The sequence below is a fragment of the Lonchura striata genome, chromosome 2 (genome assembly GCF_046129695.1).
Source record: "Lonchura striata isolate bLonStr1 chromosome 2, bLonStr1.mat, whole genome shotgun sequence".
NCBI lineage: Eukaryota > Metazoa > Chordata > Aves > Passeriformes > Estrildidae > Lonchura > Lonchura striata.
Genome location: NC_134604.1, coordinates 40030280 through 40057081, shown reverse-complemented (window position 1 = coordinate 40057081; position 26802 = coordinate 40030280). Strand labels below are relative to the sequence as shown.

Here is a 26802-nt window from a genome sequence, read left to right as displayed (position 1 = left end):
ATTTTCTGAGATGGGTCATTCTTTTCTTTTTTTATGTCCTTAGTATTGTTCCTTTTCCTTCCATGTTCAACTTTGCCATCATCTCTTTTCTCTCTGCTCTTCTACCCCTGTCATGTTTCCTTCTCATCCTTATCTCCCTGCCTCATAATTTACTCTTTTGTTCGCTGTCCTCTGATCCTCTTTGCTGTCTTCTACTTGAATTGCACTATGCCTGCATGAACTCATGCCTTCTAAAATGGATTTCATCCATTTTGGTCAGAAAAGGGAGTTGAGGCCAACAGGGCTGCTTGAGTGGGCACCATATTAACTCAGGCTCAAGTTTTCCAGTGGAGTTTAAACAGCTGCTCAGCTTTGACACTTAATCTCCATTAATTTTGAGTAGGATTAAGGGGTCTAAATCCCTCTGAGCCTCTGGTCCCAGGTCAGCAACATTATCCAACCCACACTGCAGCACCTTAGCAAGACCCTCACAAAACTTATGCTATAAATGACAGAAGTGGCCAATATATGTGGCCACTTTTTGCTGTGCTTACACCATCTCACCTGCTTCCTTATTAGATTGCAGTTGTGCTGATTGGTGGGGATGTACTTGTGCCTGAAACCATGATAAAAAGCTGCTAGGGGAAGAAGCTGAGAGGGGAAAAGTTCAGAGAAATATGGAAACCTGGGCACTGTGGGGATGAAAGACTGCCAGTTTTGGATTGCATGATTTCAGCAGGTTCTCAGGAGAATTTTGTCTCTATGCACATTCTTCTCCCTTTTGCTGTCCCCAACACTACAAGAAGGAGAACTGAAGGAAACTGTGAATAGGAAGGCAGATTTTCCAGTTCCCTTTGTAGGAATGACCCACTTAACAGATTGTACAATCAGGGTGTTTGCTCTTTTTTGCTGTTTCCAGTAAGGGATGTTCAAAAGCAAAATGCCCATTTATTGGGATGCCCAGTGTCCAAATTGGCTTGCACAAAGGAGCTAATCTTGTCCTCAGCAATCCTATTTGTTCAGGTGCAAAACAAGTGTCTGCAGTAGCTATCAATCTAAATACAACTACTGGGGTCTTAAAAAAAAGAAAAAAAAGGAAATAAAAGGAAAAAGAAAGAAAGAAAGAGAAAAAGAATGAAAGAAGATAATTTCTAACAAGCCATAGTGAACCCAAGCAAATTTCAAGTAAATTAATTGTGGAACAACACAATGTATGATTTTGGCATCCTAAAATGGAACATATTCCCTATAAAATGGGCACACTGTGCAGCTCTCTGACATTTCCAAATGAAACAATAGGACCACTAGAATGGAAAGTCTGCAGGAACAGCAGACAAGGAAAGGAAGTTTAGGTTGAACAAAGGTTTTGTTCATTTTTACAGCCCCTAGAGGAGAGTACTGCTGTACAGAAGCTGTTAATGATGGTCTGGATTGGATAGCTGAAACCAGTGCCAAGATCTAAATGTGTTTTTACTCCAAACTCCTCCCCAGCTGTCCAGATACCCTGCAGAATTTCCAGCTGGTGTGAACCCCATGGGCTTCTGGATCAGCACAAAAAGGAGTTGGGGGGGGCAATTCTATCCATGGTTTTCAGGTCACCTTCTTGCTTGATAAATGCAATTCACTTCCATGAAACAGCAAACCATTAAGCTTTGTCTGACAAACTTGCAAGTTGACCTAAAGTCTTGGGTTATAGGAAGGAACTGTGCTGTGCTGAGGGCTTGCTCAGGTAACTATGGCAACTCTGCTTCTCTGTTAGGCTTTGAAAGAATTGTCCTTAAGTGAAAACAGCTCCAACCTACCATCGCTGTTTAATAAATAATCTGCCAGTGGAGGAGGATTCAGGTTCAGAGAAGCTGTGCTTCCTTTCAACTAGGTTGGAAAATAGAAAAGTAAAATTCAGCAAAGCCTTTTTCAGAATTTCCACGACATGACTTTGTTCTCCGGGCATGTAAACAAACCCCTCACACACTCCTGAGGCTCCTCGGAGAGAGATACAGGCTTTGGGACCTGCTCCTCACAGCAGGTAAATGCAGAATTAGAGCTCATGAACAGCTTTTGCTCATAATCTCCCTGCCGTACTTGAATTTCTAATGTATATGTCATAATTTTAGATCTACATGAGCAAAATTAATTTTTTTTTTTTTTTTTTTTTGGTATTAGGCAGTGAGGGAAAGAAAAGGAGAGAAGCCTTTTGAAATTTTTCATTCAAGGCCATCGCAGGAGATTCAACCTGTGTAGTTCTGTGATAAATCAAAGTGCATCAGGGTCAGAAAATAATGCTGCACAGTTCCTGAGTGGGAATGATGTTTACAGACTTTTCTTTTACAAGTTTGGATTCTGCCAGGGACATTACATGAGAACTTACAATTTGTTCTTTATAACTAAGAACCATTTTGAATAGTAGCCAGGCAGTCCAGGCCAGGTTCTTTAAGGCTCTGATGCAGCAAGGATGGGCCTTAGGGCCTCTTACAAGTTTTCTGTTGGCTTCAGCCAGGGTTGGGTCACTTAGGCATCTCAGAGGCATAAAGGTGGGACACCTTGGTCAGCAGCAGACTCATTTCTCCTGCCTCTCCCTGCAGTGGAGTGAAGGAGGAATGGCCAAAGCAGCTTTGCCCTGCTGCTTAGGCATGTCCATGTATTTTGAAGACTGAGCTGTCTCTGTTCCAGCACACATTTTGTACTTGGCTGTATGACCTCTTCTTCATGAGATGGGGTGGGCAGCACGATGTATTCAGAAGTGTTGTCAGATAAAAAGAAGAGAGCTTCTGGGGCCAGATGAGTGACTTCCACAGAGAGAGTCTTACAGGTCTTACAGATACCTGACAGGATCTGAGGTGTCTTCAAGATTTAAGCATTTTAAAACCTGTCCTGACCAGCTAGGAGAGCTCTCACCCAACCTGGTGACCTCCTTCCCTCTGTCTGTGGGCATGGTCTCTGCAAGGAAGGCAAAGGCACTGAGGGCTGCAGTGTGCCCTTTCCTCCCTCCCTGCCCTCTCACTGTGTGAATCCCATCCAAGTTTGCCTGCCAATATCTACTGGTCTCTGCCAGCATAAACAGTGGCAGAGGGCCACAGGGGCTGCAATTCCACTTATGAGGAGAGGAACAATAAGAGATCAGTTTGGTCCAGAAAACATATGGAAGTGCATAAAATGGAGGCATGACAGAAGCAAAGAGAGCATCTACAAAAACGTTACCTGTATGACCTCTCCAAAATACTGCAGAACTGTGGTAGGGTCACCTCTATCTTCCCCAGCTCCATAGCCTGGTGGGAGGACAGCAGCTCAGACCCTTTGACCGTGGTCCCATAGGGATGCAGGGTCCAGTGTCACTGAGGAGAGGCACGTGCCTCAGTTTTGTCCATTGGGCATCAAGATAATGAAGCCATTAGCAGCACCAGGCAGGAACAGAACCTGGTCATCACTCCAGGACAAGGCAGGGGAAATGCCATGGACAATGCCAGGATGAGTGGGATGACTGAGGAAATGAAAGGAAATGTGTTCCCCGCTGAAACCTCCAAATTTGGAAGATGCCTTCCACCCTGTCAAATTGCTTTTTTCCTGGGATTTGTTGGTTCCTGAGATGAAGATTAAGACTTGCAGGCTCATAGACACTCTCTGGTTATTGTCTATGAGGCCAAGACATGAAATCATTAAAAACAACTCCTCTTGACACTACCCAAATAACTCAGTAGGGTTGAGTGACTGTAACCCAGTTTGACCTTTTGTCATTCCAAGTACTGCTATTGTGAGGCTGCAGTTTCATGATTTGTGGGGAGCAAATTCCCCTCCAAACAAAGGCAAAACCAGAGCCAGGGTGTTATGCACATCTCTAGGAGAGCAGAGTGGAGTGGTCATGCCCAAATTCTCTCTGAGCTGAGGCAGCCCCAAAATCACCACATTTCTGGGGAGGGCCTGTCACAAGGTACGGCTGAGAACCTTCCATACTCCTCTGGACTAAAGGTTTATCACTGCATTCTATCAAGATTTGCACAAAGTGTGCCTTTGTAGGTGAGATAAAGTTTCCACTCCTGACTGAAAGAAGGAGGGGGAGGAAAGGGAGAGAGGCTCAGAGTCTAAGAATCCTAACACTTAGATGTCTTAATTAAAGGTAAACTTTTCCTTTAGGGCGGCTGTGGTTAGAGCAGCAGGCAGAGAGACCTGACAGCACAGGCTAAATAGAGAGAAATAAAGACTCTTTTATTATTTTTTTTTTTTTCCAAACATTCACTTTGGCCTCAGTCTGAAATGGCTTTGAAACTGCAGACACCTTCATGTAAATGTTCTTAATAAAGGAAAAAAAAATCCGCTGCAGGACATTTGTAATCCTTCTGATTTAGATGTTTTAATAATGTGTGAGTTTATCTTGGAGGATGGTGGCTGACCTGGAATTAATGTCTCTGCCAACAAAAGGCTAAAAGCTCAGACAGAAGACTTAAATATAATAATATAATATGTGTCTGTATGTGTGCATGTTTATATATATACACACACATATATATAGACATATATATGGATGTGCTATATAAACACATCTTTAAGTAATCATAAACGCCCCTTAAAAATTATTTCAGCACAAATTAAGGTATAGACAGCAGCTGATTGGCTCAGTCACTACAGAGTGGTGCCTCATGATATATTCATTTCCTATTCTGGTGTGGTTAATTAGGTATTTCAATTTAATTACTGCAGTCAATAGCACTTTCAATTGAGTGTCTTAAGTGTTCATTTAATTTACTGGAGATTTAATAAGGCAGTGGTTGTATGTAAAGCTGTTAACCATCTGGATGGGCTGCAAAGCCCATCTTTTCTCTTGGGTAGCTGCAGCCTGATCCAAGATACACTGATGTCTACAGCAGTCTTTCTGTTAAATTCAGAAGCTCAAAACCTAGGCTCCTGGGGGAGCAAGGAGGTGGGCAAATGCCTCTGGCTATGGGCTTCCTGGATGCCCTGTGTGAGAGAGTGTCATTTCTCTTCTGCAGGCATTTCATATAGCAGTATAGGTAGGAAGAACAACCCATGACTCAGAGTCTGATAACTGTGAGCTATGAGACTGAGCCTTAGAGTTTTAAGCAAAATTTCAAGTAGTTTCTCACAGCATGGGTAAGGAGGTGATGAGTTGGGTCACACCTAGGAAAATTTAAAATAAAAACACCAATTTGACAAACATCATGCAACTGAATGATCTATTTTACCCCAGTCACAAGGTCTGGCAGAGCTCTTCATCCTCTCTCCACCTCCTATGAGTGAGTCACTAGCTCATGCTGTGGGTCAGAAAATATGCAGGTCTGCAGATTTTCAGATCACTAACCTTCTGGGAGAAAAAAAAGAGGCAACCACTACATACAAGCATTGCCTCTCATGATTTCAGGGCCTCTCTTAAACGGGAACATGATTTGTTTAGGCAAAAGATCATATAGCATAGGGCTATGATTATAGGATCTGGACTTTATGGCCAGTAGACCTGGCCATCCTATCTTCCTGCACAGCTCTACTTAAAGATCAGGCCCTGGTAAAATTGTAAAATACCACAGTAGTACAGATATATTGGTGCCTAATTATGGTGGGGGGTACCTGAGGGAATTTCCAGGAACACTTGGGTCAGGAGCAGCCAGACATTACATGTACCAGTATTCCCTGTACACAGACCTCATAACTTAGATAGATGAGAAGAGGAAAGAAGTGGGGGTTCTAGGCAGAGGATAAAATGCCAGATTCCACATCTCTGCCATGGGACAAGCAGAGGGAGGGTGTTTTGGTGTATCCTAGAGGAGGCCATGGTGACCCCACTGGTTGTCTCTCCCTCCAGGCAATGAGAGAGGCAAATGACTGGGTTTAGCCAGCAATCCCCACTCACACAGTGCCAGTTTTATGATGTTGCCCTGGCCCAGAGCCGTAGCTGGCTGGCTGGAAAGCTGCACGTGACACAGGAGCCCCAGGTTCCTCAGGGCTGCGGGCTCCCATGCTCCCCAGGCTTGTAGCCAGCCGGGGTTTAAAAACAAGCAGCAGGAACAGGACTCCAGCACATGAAATCCAGTGAAGAGAAATTCTTCTGCTGCAGAAAGTAGGCAAAAGGCAACTGGAGATGAATAGGCTGCTTGACAGCTGGCAGACACACAGCCTGTCTGCCATAGATGGTAATATAGGCACTGCAACTACTGCAGCATCTAAAGGCAAAAAAAGCAATAAAAAGCTTTAACCTCTGCTAACCAGGAAAGCTAGCAGTGGTTTCAGATGCTGTTGGTGGAGAGGAGCCTTTGTGATGCTTGTGACAGGCAAATGGTCTAGAAAGCTCCACCAAGCTGTGTTTAGGATGAAGGGCCAGGAGCGCCTGGGTTCGTGCTCTATTTGTACTAGTTACACAGCCAGCTTTAAAAATTGTATTACTGCTGTTATTATAATGATATTGCTATCACTACTCATATTTTCTTTACACATCAATGGAGCCTGAACAACCAGTCTTAATTTCTTACGTGAATGCAAACAGCATTTAGATTTTTGTGGAGATCAGACACCAGACACATTCCTACATTCTTGTCCAATGTTCAATATTTTTCCATGAGTCAAAGAGAACAAGAATGGGCATATTGTGTAAATGCAAAACTCTGCCTTTTTAAACTGACACGATGAATTTCAGCCCTACCTCTTTGTCTCTCTCCTCCGAGCTGGGGCTTTTCAGCCTGCCAGATTTTGTTACTTACTATCCTTGAAAACAGAGGGAGGGAAAAGTCAGTCCTTGTTAATTCATTGTCCTAGTTACCTAGCAGTGCTGTATCCTTAAGGACTGCTAGACTTTTTTTTTTTTTTTCTCTTTTTCTTTTTTTCCCCCTGCTTTTCTGAGATGCTGAAGAGCTATGGCTTTCCTGCCAGCTCCATTGTATTCCCTCAGTAAAAGCCTGCAACACTAGAGGCACTCTAAAAAGGAGTGAGGAATCTGTTGCAATAGGCATCCAACAAAAGTTCCTCCTGCAATCTGCACTTCCAGTAAATGCTGGTTTGTAATCCAGCTTTCAGGCTTCAGGGTTGGTTCTCAATAGAGCACTGACACAGGTCAGTGTAGCTGCATCTGTTTACAGCAACAGAAGATTTGGCTCACTGATGTATTGGGCTTCAGAACAGATTCACAAACAGAGCCATATAGGCAGACAAATATCAATATTTAGGGGGTCCCTGGAATTTGAATTTTGCTTGGGGAATGTACCTCTGTGTTTTACAGTGTATGTGAAACATGCCTGATGGATGACTTAAAGACTGAACTCATCCATGCCTGCCACAGCAAGAGCTGCCCCGGAGGCTGCTCTGATTTGGTCCATATCCCAAGAAAGACTATATATCTTTCTCAAAGGCTTCTCCCAAGTACAGACCACCATAGACAGAAGTGTGAATGAGAACAAAAACTTTATTTCTAGACAGAAATACCTTTGATTCTTTTTTCAGACATTTTAATAGACTGTAAAATGCTTATTTCCACACCATAAATGAGAATAAATATATATCTACATGAGAATAAATATATATCTACTAAAGCCAGCCTAGTCTAAGTAATATGCAAGGAAAGTTTCACTGAAGTGCTTTGACAACCCTGAGTTTTTGTTTGCTCTTTCTGACAGTGGAAAGTTGGTGAGCGCCCTCTGAGCACATTTGACCCAGAGCTTCCTAGCTAAGGATTATAAAAGAAAGAAAGGGCAAAGGAACTAATTAGATCCAAGATTGATATGGCCATTTGTCCACTAGGAACCAGTCTGCTACCTCCAGAGTTTCAAATATAGTAGCTTGCTGTACAGCCTTTCATCTGTAATGATTTCTAGTCACCATTAAATGGTATCATAAAGGTGAAAGGTTTCACATTAGTTATAAAATGGAAAATTATATTTATCCTGGCTAGTATTTTCAGAAGTATGCTGGGATCCATATTTTGACACCCAAATAGATGTCTGCTTTTCAGAGGTGCTGAATGTGCATTGGTGTCTTTTGAAATTTAGCTGGAAAATAGGGCTTGTTATTAATGTGTTTGACAGTGTCTAAATGCATGAAGAGTATTTTTCAAAAAAATATAGAGATATAAAGTCCTTGTCATGGAATCTTATAATCAAGAACAGAGAAACAAAGTCCAACAAAGTCCATTTAAAGACCTGTATATCTCAATAAACTTTAGATCAGGCTTAGGCAAAAGATTTAGCAACTCAGATTCATCTGATGGAGCATCACTTTGCTCAGTCAACCCTTTGATTTTTTATGTCATTTAAAAACTACTGATCTGATGCCTTCCCTGAAGGAATCTCTGTAGAAACAGAGACTGACATTTCTCATGTACATTGTCATTTATTGCTTTCATCTCCTCCTTCTCCCTCATCATATATGTTGTTAACTTGGAGACAAGTCAAATTTATACATACCCTCCATTTGCTCTACGTTCAAAATTTTCCAGTTACATACCAGATCTACCCTATAAGTGAATAACAAAAGGATGAGAAGGAAGGAATACAAATTGCTGACTAGAGGTAAAGAAAAACAGGGGAGCTGGAAGGGGGCCCAGGAAGGTTGTGGAGTCTTCATCCTTCGAAGCAGTCAACACTTGCCTGGACAATGTCCTGAGCAACCTGATGTAACTTTGTTGGTAGCTCTGCTGAAAGCAGAGCATGCAGTGACAAGACAAGGGGGAATGGCTTCAAGTTGGAAAAGAGTGGATTTACATTAGAAATTAGGAAAAAATTCCTTACTGCAAGGGTGGTGAGGCACTGGAACAGGCTGCTGAGAGAAGTTGTGGGTGCCCCATCCCTGAAAGTTTTTAAGTCCAGGTTGGGTGGAGCTCTGAACAACATGATCTAGTGAAAGGTGTTCCTGCCCATGGCAGGGGAGTTGAAATTAGATGATCCCCAAGTTCCCTTCCAACCTAAGCCATTCTATGATTCTCTGATTCTACATCAGAGGTCCCTTCACAGCTCCATCATTTTATGATCCCAAAGGTCTTCTAGGAAACCCTCCACTAAGGCCTCTGCCACAATACTTCTATTTTATTTTTGTGAGTAACATGGTAAATCAACAAGTAGCTAGAGAACATTTTACTGTGTTAGTGGCCAGCAAAAATGAAGTTTAGGGACACAGCCCTAGAGCTGTACAGCTGCAGAAGGTTTCTGCTGCATGAATCCAGGTGGGGACTTACCCCAGGGGCCTGGACTCCTTTATCCAAGCCAGCAGAGCAGTTGAAGAGTTCAGCTTGTGCAGACCGACGTGTCATTGGTGTGTAGTCTACAAAAGTGATGCAGCTCTGATGAAATGAACCTTGGCTGTAGTTTAGAGATTCTTAGAGTCTTTGGCTGAGATGTTTTCACTGAATAGCTGGAGGAATGCTGTTTCTTGGGATGATTGTGTCCTTTCTTGTAGGCATGTGTCCCCTGTCACAGTGTGTTGTGTCAGGAAGGACATGCTATTCTAATCAGTCACTTCCAAACAAGGAATTTTTCTCATTTTGAATTTTCTAAGTCAACAATCACAACTGACTAGAAACAGATTCAAGGCTGCTGTGGAGGAAAATATGACTTTGAGATAGTGTGTTATATTTGAGAGGCCTGGAACTACTGATTTTTCAGTGCTGTTTCTATTTGCATGAGTTCACTCAACAAGTGATTGGTGCACATAGGAAAATAAGCCATTGAGGAAGCACCAGTGGTAATTAATCCACTCAATCTCTTTCACAAAAAAACTGCCATAGCAGCCAAAAATACCTGAAAGTTTTGTGGTAACTCTGTCATTTATTGCCACAGCTGGTGGGGATGGGCTGCTGACTGTGGCTACCCAGAGCACCAACATTCACTGGGATTGCTGCTCCAAGCACAAACCATAGTGGGTGCTCAGCAGCTGGGCTTTGCTTCAGAGGGGCAGGACAAAGGACCTGAGGGCTGCAGTGTACAAACAGCATCACTTCATCCCTGAGAAGGTTTGTAAGTCCTGCCTAGATGAAATCTCCTTGAACCTCTTTTGCCAAAGCAAAAAGCAAATCTTTTTGCAAAAGCCAGGCTTTTACTAGATGATCTGTACTAGAAAATATTCTCATTGTTAACCTGAAAGAAAACTAGAAAACTTACTTTCACTTTCTTCAGAGATGTCTCCATGCATTTGATTTGTCTACTTGTGCAACCATCCTCTCATCCTCCTGTGTAAATTCATCCTCTGTCATTTCTCACATTCCTTTTAAGCATGATCTTTTAAACTTTTCAGTACCTGGATTGTTGAGGTTTTCTTTTAGTTTATGGGTGCCTTTTTCTTACCCTGGACTGCTCTAGTCCCCTCTATTCACACTGACCTTTTCCAGCTCCTGAAGCATTCCTTCCTGGATGATTCCTTGGTTCCAAACCTTTCCATTCAGTCTCTCTGGCCATTTTCAAGTGTTTGGACTCTTTCAACCTTCTCATGAAGATGGAACTTAAAGAAAGACCAAATAACAAAAATTCACCTGAACATGTGCCAGCCCAAGACAACAAAGCATTTGGGCTTCTTGTAACCTGCTAATGCCCTTCCATATTTATCACAATTCCATATTGATCTTCATATTCCAGAATGACCTAGATACTGGTCAAATTAATCCCATTTTTACAGTTTTCCTCCAGACTCCTAAAGTGTTAAAAATAGAGGAGCTGTGAACTTATATCCTTACTAAACCTGGAGGTATCTTATCAATATCAATGACAAATATATTGGGGGAAGACACACAGTCACCTTGACATGCCTACAAAAATCACCACTCCACCCCATTACCTCTTTTTCCCCTGCACCACTAGTCCCCAATAACCACAGACTGATTTGAGCCTTGATGTTTAATATTTTTCATCCCCTTCTAAATATGTCAACATTACCTTTTATAAGTCAGCATTTTCCAATTTCCTAAAAAATGATCAGTCCCTCTTTAGACCTTGATGAGCTCTGAATCTCTCATGCAGTTCCTCAGACTCTATCCACTTTGGATGAGAAAGTGTATAATTTCACTGGGATTTAATTTATTGCTGCTCAAGTTTGCTAAATAACCTCTTGATCTGCAGTTAGAGTCTTTATGTATAAACTTTCATAATTTTCTTTTATTTGTCCTTTCCATTGTCCATTCTCTTCACAGGAATATTTTAAAAGCTTTCCAATTGTTGTTTCAAAACCCTCCAAAGCCCTTGAAATTTTTGCCTGTTTTGCTCAAATAAGTCTAAATCTTTGTCTGTCCTGACACTGCACATTTAAGCTGAAGATTTTGAAAAAGGCTCTTAAGTATTGCTCTTACTTCATGTCCTTAGAGGGGTGACCGTGCATGTGGGTGAGAGCCAGGAGGAATATGCTAATACAGGTCAAACCCAACCATCAAGTAAGTGCAGCAATTTGTAGGAGGCCTCTTACCACAGGCCTGGATTTGATCCTAAATATCACTTCCCCACTGAAGTTTTGGCAGAGGGTCAGGGCTCCTTCCTTCTAACAAGAAGCCATTTTGCTCATTAAGTGTATTAATTGATGCATGATGGAAGGCAGCTCTCATTGACGTGGGCCCTCCTTGTCCTGGCTGATGGAGTCTGCTGCTGGAAGCATGACTGGGTAATAAGCTGAAGGGATGTTTCTTTTCCAATTGACAAGTGGTGACTCTGTCTCCTGTGAACTGTAATGTACCCTGAAGAAGACCTCAAGGCCAAACAGTTGACTTGAGTGTCCCGTGTGACGCATTGATTTGCAGGAAGAGAGAAACAGTCTAAATATTTCCTTCTTTTCCAAGTCTGGATGGAGGGCTACTGTCTTCCTCCATGGACTGAACTTTTGATAACAGAGTGCTTAGACAGGTAATAAAAGCCCACATGTGGGCATGGATATGTGCTCTAATGAGCCTACAGAGCAGCAATTTGGAAGCAGCGCTGAGCAGAATACCAGGACCAAACTGCTCTCAACAGTCTTTCCTTAGGTGAAATCTGCTGTGCTGTTGATCTCTAAAAGGCAAATCTAATAACAGCAGCAACATTTTTAAGGATTAGGATCTTCCTGTGCAAGACAGTATGTGTTTTTAATACCTTAAGCTGACTTATGAAACTGGTAAACAATGTGGAGGGTGGTATTGGATGACCTCTTTTACATGCCTGATCATCCTGTCAGCATTTATAATGCATTTGATATTTTCTTCTCATCAGGATAGGATCAGTTAAGCAGTCCTATTTCCCAAAGTTCAGGTTGCATTATGCTTTGTTCCACATTTCATGGTAATAAACGTTGACATAAATTTCTGTAGATTTCACACAAAGTGATTGTTAATTTATTCATGGCTGAAAAGGAAAAGAAAAAAAAAATAAAAAGAAAGACAGAAAGAAAGAGCAAGCAGAAAAGACTCCTCCAGAAGACAGATACACAGCTTGCAAGATAAAAAATACAGATCTTTTATGCCTATTTGTTTTGCACACAGTAATGACTGCTACATTCTGATTAGCAATCTTGACCTAGTTAAAATGCTATTGTTTTTCTGTGTTCCTATTTTTCTAAAAGACTGTGACTAGACATGATATTTTATAATCCATCAGATGTAAAATCTGCATAAAAATATAATTATTGTGCTTCAGCAACCTGGACCAAAGCCCTGACATTATGTTTCTAGGCAATACACTGTGAATAATATGGATGCATTTTTAGGTTGGTATGTTCAGTTGGCAAGATACATAATTTTTCAATAAGCAAAGGTAAATTGTGGGATTTCTAACATACTGATTGCTATGCCAGCCATGTCCCAGCTAATGAAAATTAAGTGGATACTTGTCAGCCAAGAAACATCCTTATTTTTTACTATAAATTCAGTTTTAGTGGCACTAAACATTACAATAAACAGGGAGGAAAATTGTGCTGCCTCTCAGTCAGCTTTATTATTGCCAGTGGTGCCTACAGCTAAGGATGAACCAGAGTCAGGACACCACTGCAAGAGGTCTGCATGGACACCTGGGTCAGAAGGACAGGCATGGGCAGTGGGGAACTCTGGGATGCATAGAGCAAAATTCTCATGGCAGTAAACCCTGGTCATCCAAGTGGTCCCTGGAGCTGGTTAGCTAAATAGGAGGGGAGTGAGGCAGAGTGGAGGTGTGCTGTCTCAAGCTGCCATGCTCACCAACAGTGTGGGGCTGAAGGCACCTGTGTCTCCTCCTCTTCCTCAGGCTCAGAGAGAGCACTTGGTCCCCTTCTTATGAACACAGGGTGGGTGGCAGAGGACACCTGGAGCTGAGCCTCTGCAACCTGACCAGAGCAAGAAACAGCTTCTGCTTCCCTGCACAGCTCTTTGCACCCATGGAGGAACCACCTTGTCCTAGCCATGGTGCTGGGAAGACATTCCAGCTCTCAGGGCTGCTCTCCATTGTGTGCAGTGCCCAGGCCTCCACTCTGTCGCTCAGTCCTGCATGAAAAATTAATGGTGCTTACCAGAACAGCATCACCCAGCAGACTGGGCTTTGTCAACTCACAGTGCTAAAATCTCTCTGAAGACAACTCTCATGCTTGCATCCTCAGCCATGTCAGGTAGATGCTGCATCTGAAGACAAAAGATTAAAAATAAATGTACTTGAGTAGTGCAGAGAAAGTGAAGAGCAGAAGGGCTGGGGAAAAGTTCTCAGAAGAGGATCACACTACTGAGATTTTCAGGAGAGACACCAAGGGTGAACCTGATTCTCCTGGGCGTGGGAAGGAGGGGGAACAATCAGAGCCAGTGGATTTCAGATGTATAGAAATAGTGGTGATGGGAACCCTCAAAACTGGGTCTGTAGTCAGAAATGGGCCTTGAGGGTGCCTGTGTGATTGTGGCATTAGGAACTGTGGTGGCCCCAGAGATGGCATCTCAGAGATGATCCCTCATCATGTCTGTGTCAGCCCCAGGGTGCCTCTGTGGCTTTGAAGCTGTCCATGGTGGGAGTCACCACGACCATCCTGTCTGGCTAAAGGGGTAAGAAAAAAAGGACAGAGGCATCTGGTCCTCCTGCATGCTGGGAGGTGCCTGCAGCAGGGAGGCTCTGCATTGGTGTGCCCTGGTCCCTGCTGGAAAGGTGCTCCCCAGCTTGGCACAGCTCTGAACATCACAGGAAGTGATACTGCTGGCAGCAAACACTATTTTAAAAATTGAGAGTTGCTGCAATTCAGAATCAGGCTCTAAGCCTCAAGGGCAGCTTGCTAGGTCCAGTCCTGCAATGCAAAGTTGCTTTTACAGCATAAATATCACTCAGCATATTTTCCTCCTTTGAAAGGAATTATTTTTCGTAATTTTCATTGTTTGAATATTTTTTCTTATTTTTCCTGTAATTCCTTTACCCTTTTGCTTCCCCAGCTTTGTGGAAAATTTTGTTTCCAGTGCAGTCGACGCATACTGTGAGAAAGTCTAGATAACCCAAAATGGACCTTTTAAGGTGGAATTGTTTGCTGCTTCTACATTTAAAGCACAAAATCCAGAGCTGCTTTTTCTATCATCAGAAGTATTGCTCCACAGGAACTGCTAGCACTGCCACACTGCCTGCTTCACAGTGTGGGGTCTCAGTGAGTAGCACCTTGGGAGTCTCATCCCTGTTGTTCCACCACACAATGTAAGAACACTGAAAATCTTTGTAGGAAATTGTGAGAGCTGGGAGAACAAAGGTGGGAGGATTCTTCCTTTTATGTCTTCCACTAAAAGGCTTAGTGGGGACTTAAGACTATCAAACTGTGGTATTTTCTCTGTAGTTTCCTTGGGGTATTTTGGTGTTTTCGCCCAGTCTTAAGTGTTCAGCTATAAACATTTCAAAATTAGTCTGATACAGAACTAACATCTCTGTACAAGGCCTTGATCTGTAGGCACTATGGACTTACCTGGGCAAGTCGGAGGGACAGCTTGTGTTTTACTTGTCCTGAGAGCTGTGAAACTCAAGGTGCTGGATGGTTAGTCTAGGAGTTCTGCTGAGAACTGTGCTCCTTCCTACACTGTGTTAAATGACATAAAGAGCAATTTCTAAAGGAAGTCCAACTGCAGAAGTCGTACTAAATGCACAAAAAATAAGATTTTCATTGAAAGAGAAACACGATAGACTGTATTATTTCCTGCTGACACAGACAATTCTATTCTTGGCTATATTGGATAGACTCTGTGGAAAGATTTATAAGGTGAATACACATAAGTAATGTCAGAAATGTATCAATGATGTGATAAAAATATTGTTAGATATGGATATTTTGGAGAAAACAATCTCTAAAATTTCTCATTGACAAGCTGTGCTTTTGTACAAAAACTTTTTTTGTTTCCATTTTCTAGAAAAAAAAAATAGCCAGAAAAAAAAATTAAACAAAATCTGCTAGTTTTATATTCAGTAAAAAAATTAAACCAAAAAAAAGGTGAAGGAAAAACCTTTCTGTTTTTCCAAAAGAGAAATTATTTGGTACCAGGATTTGATGAGCCCTAATTTTTAGTTCAGTGGATTTCCTGCTGATTTGGCCTGGTGTCAGAGAGCATTAGAAAAAAACTGCCTCTCTTAAATTCCTCTAATACTCTGAATAAGTTTTAAATATAAAACTTATAAATATTATATATGTCCCTCTGCACAGGACATGGTATCACACCGGGTCATTTAGATCAAGTCATCTCTAGAGTTTGCCCTCTGCTGTCCCCAAGCATTTTGTCCAGGAAGAGCACTGGGCTGTCTCACAGAAATGATCTCCAGAGGCTCAGTTTTACCTTCAGAAGATCAATCATCCAGCTCTGCCTTGCTGTGAGTACATGAGCTCAGAGTGACTCACCAGAGCCTGCTCAGCAAAAGGGCTCTCAGTGACACACGCTGCCAGGAAATGCTGGGCTCTGTGGTGCTTCCTCCAGAGCTGCCCACCTACCTGTGGGATGGAGCTGGGCATGGAGGGCTTCCTCCTCTCCCACTTACTGTCATGTCACTCGTTTCCCATCACAGGGCCTTTCAGTATTACACAGTTTGAGCAGTTTGAGATGTTTAATCACAAACCTCTTTGATCTGAGGAATGTGCCTGTGTATGTTATAGGAACTTTTGCTTTATGTTTACTGACCCAAATCAATCCTAGCTTGCAAATTGAAAGAGATGGAGCCTGAAATCTGGCAAGTTGTTTTTTGGGGTTTTTTTGTTTTTTTTTTTCCTTCTGAAAAGTCTGCTTTCCTTGGGTAAAAAGGGCTTGTGTACTGACTTTTAGTCAGAAATTGAAAAACACGATTACTAGAAAAATGCAAAGATTTCAGTGATGGTACCCTGGTCCTTTCCTTTTTAAAAAAAAAAGAGGCATAATGCTGGGGCAGCAGTGCCCCACAAAAGGCAGTGTTCAGAGGGGCTTGTGATGAATGCTGCTCATCTTCCTGAACAAACACAGACCAGTCCCCTGGCGTCCCTCCCTGACATATAATTGGTAACAACTCAGTGCAAGGAGGTAGAGGGGGCTTCATCCCTGTGGGCTGCTCACATCCTTCTCATGCCCTCTCCCTCCATATCCTGAACTCATGGGGGATGTTGAAATCAGGACCTTTGTAGCAGCTTCAGTTCCCTATACCTTTGCAGTCTCACTTGCTCTCATTTCTACTTTAAGGTGTGGACTTCTATTGACTGATGGTGTTGTCAGCGTTCCGAGGGTTATGTGTGCAAGGTTTTGGGGAGATGCAATAAGTTAGCACTTGTTATTCTTTAGAAATGTACAGTCCCCTTTTTGGTGGGCAGATGTCATGAAACCAGGAGTCCTCCAGGACAATGTTAAGGGATGTGTCTGGAGATCATGGTGCTCTGCCTGGCTCTGCTGTTGACTTGTGTGTGGCAAACCACTTCCCAGCTCACCCACCTCATGCTCCTATCTGCTAGAACCTACTTCAAATGCAGGAGAGAAGCAGATACTACACACAGCACAGCGTAACACCTGCATTTTTACATGTGTCAGAAAGCTTAGTGCAGGTGCCCTGAAAATGTGGAGTTTTTTAAACAGCTCCCTCAGCTTCAAAATGTCAAACAAACCTAAATTAACTCAGCAAGTCATATTAACCACATAGAACATATACATATGCAGGGGATGTACTCTTCATTATCTGTTCAGGCTTTCTGTCAGCAGCACATCTGAAAGCAAAATGTGCTGTCAAATCATGTATTCTAATGACCTGCGGACTTCCCCATTTCCCAGGAAGATGAATTTGAGTGTACGAGCATGGTTTCTAATAAACACACTGACAGCAAAGATGATGGTAAAAGGAAGTGCAACTTACCTTTTTTTTGTTCCAAAGGAAAGTACAGTGACTCATGTGTCAGAAGGAACATGCTAATCCAAGACAGTCTGTGCTCTTTGCAGTGACCACCAAAGCCTCTCCCCAGTCAGGGACACCTAGTGACAATTAATTATTCTTGCATGCACACAGTCTGTAGACTTACACAAGTAGGCATCAACATGTTTGTCCTTATGAAAACATGAATCTGTGATTTACAATCTATGCTGGAAATTTAACTTTAAATATGAAATTGGATTTTCAGTATCAGAGACAGAAATTACAAACTTTTTTTTTTTAATGGCCAAACTCAATGGCCTGATGATGCAATGGAAGAATATGTGGGTTTGAAGGAAATATGTATTTCTCAGTTAAACTCTTTTCAAGCAATTAATTGATACTCACACCAGAATGAATTTTTTCACATCTGGAAATTATCTGGGAAGAGCTTTTACCTATAGGTAAGCCTGAAACTGTGGGGCATAGAGGCCACAATAGAGTATTACATGTCCGTGGACTTCTGTACATGAAGCTGCATGATGAAAATAATGTGGCTGGATGATCTCATAAGTCATTTTTCCTCACTTAACTGGAAAATTAGAGTTCTCATTTCTCTCTGCCCTTTGAAGCCTCCCAAGGTATCAAAGTTTGTATGGGCATTATTTTCTCACTGGCACACACAGGTATTTCTCAGATGGCACTGTCTTGATGCCTCCAGGCATTGTGCTTCTGCCCAAGTGCAGAAAGGAAGATGAGCTGTGCATATTTTCCTGGCACTGCTCATGGCTGAAAGGGACAATGTGTGCTGCCTCTGCAAGGGCTGCATGTGCATGTGTCTGCTCCTCACTGCATGCCCCTTTGGTCATGGAATCATAGAATCATTAAGGTTGGAAAAGACCTCTAAGATCAAATGTACAGGGCTAAATATAGGACAGCTGCCCTTGTTTTAAAGTGATCTGTTCTTTTATGAACCGTGTTCAAAGCAACTCTTCTTGAGGGCATCTGAATCTTACTTGAAGGCATATGTACCAAGTCCAGGCTGTTCAGCTATGGGACTGACATCTCCGTTTTTGGTGCACAGGGTGGGAATTTGTGTGCACAGCACACAGCAGATGAGTAGATCAGGCAGACAGAGCCATGAACCTCTTTACTTTTAGTAGGCCCATGGGACTGGTGAGCACATGGAAGTATCACTGTAAATACCCAAGGAAAAGAAAATAGAGTTACAACTCTCAGAGCAGTGTTGAGGGAACTGTATGTTTTATAAGAGATGTTTCAGGATATAAACAACAAGGGCTTAATGTATTAATATACATCTTTGGGAAATAATCTGTCAGTACATCATGGACCAGACCCTTGGCTGACAACCTGACATGGCTCCAGTGAAGTCATTCTCAGTTTTCAACAAGTAAATATCTAAGATTTTTAATTATACATATCTCTGGCCAATATAAACCTATATGAGCTAAGGATGGTTATAATTATAATGTGGACTCTTGGACTCTACAGGTGTCAAAAATGGTTTTTTGGATCATGTACCAAAATTGGGAGAATGAAAACCTTCACGACCAGATAGGCACAAGGGCAGATTTCATGGCTGCATTTGTCTCTGTTGTCTAAAATACTTTAGATCTGTCTGGCACACTTAGATAGGAGATCTGGAGCAAAGGGTCTTTACCAACTACAGCTCTGGCTACCTCCCTCCCTCATCACACCTGTGAGGGGAAGGGTGTTTGTGATGAACAGGAGGCAGCAGTGCTCAAAAAATGCTGATGGTAAGGGTGGTGATGGCAGGGAGATTCACCACTTAAAGGCTATTTGCCTATAGTTCTGCACAGCTTAATTGACAAAAAAAGCCCAGAGGAGCTTTCTGAACTAAGCAATGCTTACCTGCTTGTTGTCTTTCAAGCAATTAAATTATTTCTTTGGTATCATCTAATGATTTTTTTTTTTTTTTGTCTCTGCTTCTTTTAGCTTCAAGGCTCCTTGAAGAGAAAGTTGGTGGTAAACCTGTCGCCTGTCAACAAGAGGCCCAATGGTGTTTCAGAGAGCTCTTTCCTTGATATTAAGAGGATAAGAGTGGGTGACAATATCCCAGTGGGACAAGGTGGACAACATGTTAACAATTGTCAAAGCCAGTCAATGTCAGGAGCTATGACTGTGGGGCAAGGATCACAAAGAAAGGCCAGCAGCCTAGCAAACAATACCCATGCTAGTGGGAATGACATGTTTAATATGACTTTGAAAGAGGTAAAGAAAGAACCAGGAGAAACAATGTCCTGCAGCAAACACTTAGATGGCCAGACATCCCATGAGAACATGTTCCCTAACAGATATGGGGAAGACTCATGGGACCAAATGATGGATCTTGAGCTTCAGGAACTGTTTAATGAGCTAACTAACATATCGGTGCCACCAATGAGTGATGTTGAGCTAGAGAATATGATAAATGCCACGATAAAACAAGATGAGCCATTCAACATTGACCTTGGGCAGCAGAGCCAGAGGGGCCCTGTGAGATCTCTGCAGATGGATAAGATGGTGATAAAAAGTGAGTATGCAGCAGGCATGAATCAGGCTCCTGTGGGCTCCCCACAGATGAGGCCTTCTTCTACAGGTCCAGCCTTCACTATGGCTACCACTGCCATGTCTGCCTCTTCACCCATCCCCTCGGTGCCTCAAACACAGGTGTCGCAGGTTTCTTCTGCGTCCAGTCGGCCATTGCCTAACTGGCAGGAGGTGTCTCATGCACAGCAGCTCAAACAGATCGCAGCCAATCGGCAGCAGCATGCCTTGATTCAGCAGCAGCAGCAGCAGCAGAACCAGACAGCCAACTGGTCCACTCTGTCTCCATCAGGACCCTCCCCTGGACCCTTTGTGCAGGAGAAAATCCCCAGTCCCTCTTTTCGCCAGCAGCAGTTCAGCCCACAAAGCTCAGCCATGCTTGGGGTGCCAGTGAATGGAAACCAGACAAAAGGGATGAACAACTATGTTTATAAACCAACCACTCCCCAGAGCAATCCCATGGACATAATCATGCAACAGAAGCCTCAGGACCTCAACAGAAACTTTAGTGCTCAGCCACCTCTAGAGCAGCATCATGGCAACACAAAGCCTTTGTTTCACTTTAACTCAGAGCAAACAAACCAGCAGATGCCTTCGGTTTTGGGTTCCCAAAACAAGCCTGCCCTTCTGCACTACACCCAGCAGGCACAGGGTTCAGCTCCCGTGCAGCAGCCACAGCAACAGCAGCAACAACAGCCGCAGCCACAAACTGCCCAGCCTCTCCCAAACCAGTCTCTCCAGAGGCCACCTAATGTAACCCTAGCAATGCAGCAAAAAATGATGCTTCAGAAAATGCAGCAAAGCCAGCAAATCTCAGGTTTGCAGTATCCAGTCTCTCAGCAGCACAGACAGGTAAGACAAATTCCTCCTTCTTTGCTACAGAATTGTTCTGGTCCAAGTACTAAAAAGGCTTTTCCAGCCTGGCCTCATTGCTGCAGGAGATGTGTCCTGGTGGCACTTAGTGACCCTCTCAGCATGCACTTCTGCAGAGCTGGTGATGGCATGTTTAGCACCTATTCAGGTGTATCATGGATGCACATTTAGAAGAATTTCAAGAAGCACATGCTCATAACCCTTTTCTCTTTATGCAATGGAATGAATATGTCACTGCTATATATTATGTAGATACTTGTCAGAAAGGTGAGATAGTAGTGCAGATGCAAGTGTATTTTGGACTCCCATCTAAGATTTTCTAGCTTACAAAAATTTAGGATCTATTAAAAGTCAAAATTTTAATGAATTGCTATGTTATCTTAGACAGTGTGTTTTACAGTGTTAATTTTTATACCATCATTTTTCTCAGAGAGGAAGGGTTAGGAAATTCTGTTTTTAGATATTTTTTGACTGATATGACAGAAAAGACTGTTTGCACATTTGCTATCACTTTGACAAAGAAAAAACTAAGATTTATCTGTGAGCTTTCTAAACACCCATCACAATTCTGGGAATATTCTGTGGATAAAATACATGCTTAGAGATTAAGGAGAAGTTTGCCACAGACATGTCTACAATTATATTCCACGTAGCCAGCTCCCACTGTGTTATCACGAGACAGTACTCTGACAAGATCTGCTGCTTTAGCTTAGCTGTGCTATGTCAAGTCTCTGTGCACCCAGGTCTCAGACCCCAACTTCCAAAGTGAGAATGTGCAAACTTGCTGTAGCCCAAAGTCTGGAAACCAGGTGCAAAACAATCAAAACATATTTGACCTTGGAATGTTTAGGTAACTTTGTGTAGTTTAAGTGAGATTTCGTCTCAGCATATTTGAAGATATGCAATTGCAGTATAGATGTAGAGATGATTTGTAGATGTGAAAAATGCTATAAGAAGCTACCTAAAAATGAAAGCCTAAGTTTTCCATGGACTCCCAGAAAGTAGCACTGTGAACGAATCACTCCGAGCTGAAGTTTCTTCTCCAAACTGGGTGAACAGGCTGATGTTTAGAAAGAGTAAATTCAGTTGTATGCCTGCACACCTTTATCCTTTTAATTGTTTTAAATTTCCTGAGCAACTTACCATGACTTACTCCAACAAGTCCCTTAGCAAGAGGTAAAAATCTATGGGCAGGTGTAAGAAATTGCTTTGTTGAAAGATGCTTTAGAATGAGTGCTTGCAGGATGCAAGCAGAGCTTTGCTGTTTTATGGGAGGTGTCTGCAAGCTGCTCCTCTTCTTGAGCCACTGGGTGCTCTCTTCTTACGTGCATTTGCCCATTCTCTTAATAGATGATTTTTAACAGTTTCTTCATTCAACCATGGTGAAACTTCCAGCAATCTGTCATCACAGGGGAGACAGGCAAGACTTCTGCAAACACTACTGTTTTTCTGAAAAAAATTGTAAGGTCACATTCTGGAAAGGCATAAAAACATGAGAGCAACTCTGTTTGAGGTAATATTAATTATTTGCTCTGTGTCCTTTGGGCTGCTGCTCAGGGAGGCCAGCCAACAGGATGGGACTTGGCACCTTGGTCCTAGTAGTGCTTGCAAGATTTACCATGAGTGTAGCAGGATTTCTCACCTGTGCGGCCACAAGATCTTTGGTTTATGAAACTTGTCCTAAGTGAACTTTGCTGAGGGCCAAACTTTAGATATCACACCAAGAAAGGGGTTTTGCCTGTCACCACAGACTTCTTTTTGCCAACTAATTTCCAATCTTTTTTGTCATCTGACCACTTCCCACAGCTGTTTCTGCAAGATGTGGCTACCTGACCCACAGCACAGTTGAGAAGCTTGGAAGCTTTTTAAGACAGAGATTATGGGGCTCTTGCAGTAAGGATGCTGGTTTTTCTATGCTCTAGAGAGATAACTGGTTATTTTTTTAGAGATCCTTAGCAGATATTCCAAAGTGCTGATGAAGTGCAGAACATCAGTTATGTCTCTCTCAATTAGAGTATTTTGTAGTTACTGGAACAATACTTAGAAATATAATTGGTCCATGAATTACAGGATTTTTAAAAAGTTTGAATGTAACCATTTACCTGGCAGTATTTATGAGTCCTGAAGACCCTTTAGCACCTGCCTGCACTGCTGCAAGACCCCACCAACCCCTTGGACAGGGCCTGCTTGCCACATAAATCTAGCCATTAAATCAGAGGGGCAGGAGGCACTGCTGGTATTATCTTCCAGTAAAGACAACAAAGGTCAAAGCGACCTTGTGGGTCGACTGCTGCTGATTTTAGCAATGGGGACATTACCTCATTTAGGCTGCATAGCCTGCTTTCCTGAAGGATCATCTTCCACCTCTGAGTATTTCTACACACCATTAAAAGTAATGCATGATTAATTACCAGCATTTACTAATTAACTTCATGATTAATATTTGTTTTACTCATGCTCTAGTTCTGCATGAGGAATCAAGATTTAATTCTGCTTGGTATCATTCAACTCCTCCTCAGATCATTATAAGACCGTCTCACAACTCACTGCAATGCTTTGTAGCTGGTAATGTGAGGGCACATTCACAAAGGATTGCTGTGGCACTGCCATCAGAAATCACTAACTGGAACACTGTAAGTTCACATTTTTAGCAGAACTAGCTCACTCTCTGGACTTTTTGCTCCCCAAGCTTTAAGATCCCCAAAAGCCATCTGAGCTTGGTTTTGTCAGTCCAAACTGGCTAACTGGAAATCTAAGGCTTATAATTTCTCTGCTTGTCATATTCCCTGTATGTCAAATCAAAACAGACTTACAGAGGGATTTGCTAATTAGATGTCTTTTGCCTCTAGGGAAAAGTCATAAAAATGATGGAAATCATCTTGGTTTCCTGGAAGGTTGATCTGAATTAAGGGTTTGTTTGCCTCTCTCCTTTATTCTCCATTGTTCTGGGAAAGATTCCTTTGTATTGTCTATCTGAATGTAACATACACAGTCATGAAAAAAACTCATGGAAATTCAACACTCTCTTTGTTTAGGAAAGACTTAGAAGCTCCAAATTCTATACAGGTTTAATCAGGTTTGTGATACTTCTACAGAGCCTCAGCTGAAAAACTGTGACTGGGCCTGGGTAGAAGTCTAACTTTACCCTTTTGAAGAATGTAGTGCAGTCAGTGAGAGATGCTTCTGAAATATGACTTAAGATTTTTGAACTGAAGACTTGATGTTTTTAGCTACTCCAAGAAATTCCACACACATTTTCAAAGTTTTTGATCAGCCAATATATGTGTTCAATAACATCTATTACTTTTCTGTGAAGAATTAAAAATAAAATAAACAAACAAACAAAAACTCATAACAACAACAACAACAACAACAAAAAAGCCTGTATCTACTAAATAAAATATTATTCATCCCCTTCTGGTTTTGACCTAAAGCCAAATTAAACTCAAGGATTTCAAGTTGAATGTTTCTCCAATTGTTTTTATTCAACTTCATTTGCTCAAGGGAAGGGAGAATAGAAGGCTGAGCTCATGAGAACAAGAACACTAACAGAGCAAGGCCACTCCATCTGCTACATGTGGGCATGTGTCCTATTTAGTCTTGGCTTTGGAGGCAAGGATAAAACAAGGGATCGTGAGAGCTTCACCTCCCACTTTACATGAACAACCAGTAGTCCATATTTTCTGGGGCTCTGAATACATCAGTGTATATACAACCTGCAACAGTGTTTGCTTGTGGAAAACTCAAGGCCTTGTTAATCCTTGTTCTTTAATAGATGCTTTGAGGATGGGATCACCCTCTCCATTTTCACATCTCTACACTCCTTTTCAATAACCCAAGAATTGTGATTAGTCACAGTTTAAGGGGTGGTGGTGGTATTTGCCTTTACTTGTCCAAATTAGAGCACACCTTAGATCATTTTCATTACCAGATCTTAACAGGCTCCTTTTAAATCCAACCAGTCTTCCTTCCTACTGAATGCTGAGCAGCCCCTTCTCCAGTACCAGCCCCTAGCATGTTTTCCCTGCAGGATTACTGATCAGCACTGCACCAAGGGATGTGCCACCACAGAGGAGCTTTGGGTGTTGATGTGACCCCCTCCTTGCAAAACCATTCCATTACACCAGCCCTTCCAACACCCACAGCTTAATATGCATTCATCATCTGAAATGTCTCCAAGGGACAGAGGTGGTATTTCAACTAAACTGGCAGCTCTGCAGAGAACCAGAAACAGATTCTTCTCTCATTTTCTCCAGTGTAAACCCAGGGAAATTTCATTTATTTTCAGGATAGTGTAACTGAACTCACAGTACCACAGTAAGAACCAGAATATGACCTTATACCTTTTTTTTTTAAAAAAGCATGGGCACCATGTGGATTCAATAAAAAGTGTATGTTAAACTTTCATATAGTTAGGATGCAATGTGAGGAAGAAGCACCAGGACCAAAATAACTAATGTCATTTTTGAAAGTGCAAATATAAAAAAACTGTTATTGCCATTCACTGCTGAGCAGTAACTTATATTTCTAATTTAGCCCCTAAAATTTCTCACAGAAAATGTGTGTTCTTTATCAAATGAGTATTTTCCTAAACCTCTGTTTTAACCACTATGGAAGAAAAGAAGAACACATTTTGGTGAGGCAACTTCTCTCATTTCAAGTGTGAGGGAGGTATTTTACAAATATTTGTGAAATTAAGAGAGAAACCCTAGAGTAGCTTTTGGTAATTGGTAAAAACCAGGACTTGAATTTGACTTAGATCATAAATGACAATGATTCCAGGCTTTTGGAATCTGTAATAATAGAAACTGTTCCATAGTGTAAGAAAATAACAATGTGACCTTTCTGTCAAAGCTCTCTATAAAAATAATATTTAGATGACAGCTTTTCTTGATAGCTCCATTTTGGTCACATTCCCTCATACAAGGACTTCTGAATTAAATACTCTGGATAAAAATTTGAGCATGTCCCAGTAACCACCATCAATTGCAGGGTTATAGATGATTTATGAGCGTGTAACCAGAGAAAAAATGCTGTAAGTTCCTGTATTGTCATTATGGACAGTTTTCTTAGTGGTGCCTTATATCATTCATGCTCAGTTTGCTGAACAAAAAACATATACAGTCCCACTGTGGACAGTCAGTCCCTGAGGATATTGCAATTCAAAGTTTCAGAGACACTTCAAGTTCCATAACGTTCCATGATGCATTTATACTGGAAGAATAGTAGCTTATTATCCACGGTCAGAGTCTTCTGGGTTGGGGGATATGGAAGGTAGATGAGACAATTCCTGACATCTCTTTTGAACTGCTTTTTGAAGTTACTTCCATGAAGGTATCAATGAAAAATGTCATTGAGCTTTCCTGGATGAGTTCTTTGCTAATGTCAGCACACTTGAAGCCTCATTCATTATCTATTAACATTGTGAAAGTGCCTGGGAGGTCCACTGAGAGGGCAAAATGTAGTTCTGTGAATTGTATAAACTCAGATTTAAAACTGCACCTGTTTCAATGGGACAGTGCTGATCTGACTTCTGTAAGATCAAAGATAAGATGAGTGTTATTGAAAGAATTTGATAGATATGAACTTCTGCCTACCTGCAGATTTTAAGATGTTGGTTTGAGAACTGCAATGATCCAAGAGACCCTCCATAACTCAGTCAGTTGTCTCGGGTGTTGGGGGAAAAATACTGCTGTTGGAGACAGAGGGTACAGTGAGATTGTTAGCTGCTTCAGCCCTCTGATTATACTCCACCACCACCTGCAAGGCATGGGCTGGGGGAGGAAAGCAGAGGAACAGCTGGTTCTGAGTGTGTACATAGAAGATGAGGATAGCTGCAAGGAAGAAATGGCAACTAAGAAGATCCACAGTGCTGGTGGCTGAGATTACAATTTACAGGCCTGGGGTGCTAGGGTAAAGTGAGGAATCATCATCAAAAACAGGACATGAGTTTGTGCTTATTAGATTAACTGGGAAGGAAGATTATATTAACAGGACAAGTCTAAGATAAGGAACTGTGAAGATGGAATGCTAACCAGAAGAAAAGGGACTAAGCATGCTTCAGGTCTGGTTCTCTGCTAAGGAGCAAGTTAGTCTATAGTGACCTGTAAACGTCCATAAAGTTATGATGTCCACCAGGACTTCTTACCTGGTCAAAGTGAGGATTCCTGTTATT

General features: G+C 42.0%; 1 protein-coding gene across 2 annotated transcripts in view; it reads left to right on the top strand.

Moving 5' to 3' along the window:
* The window catches only part of MAML2 (mastermind like transcriptional coactivator 2), a 207998-nt gene that overhangs the window by 125625 nt on the left and 55571 nt on the right, over window positions 1-26802 (top strand). For both annotated transcript variants that reach the window (XM_021536551.2, XM_021536553.3), the window contains exon 2: window positions 19164-20606. In XM_021536551.2, coding sequence (XP_021392226.2) covers window positions 19164-20606 — 1443 coding nt within the window. The remainder of the gene's footprint in view (window positions 1-19163; window positions 20607-26802) is intronic.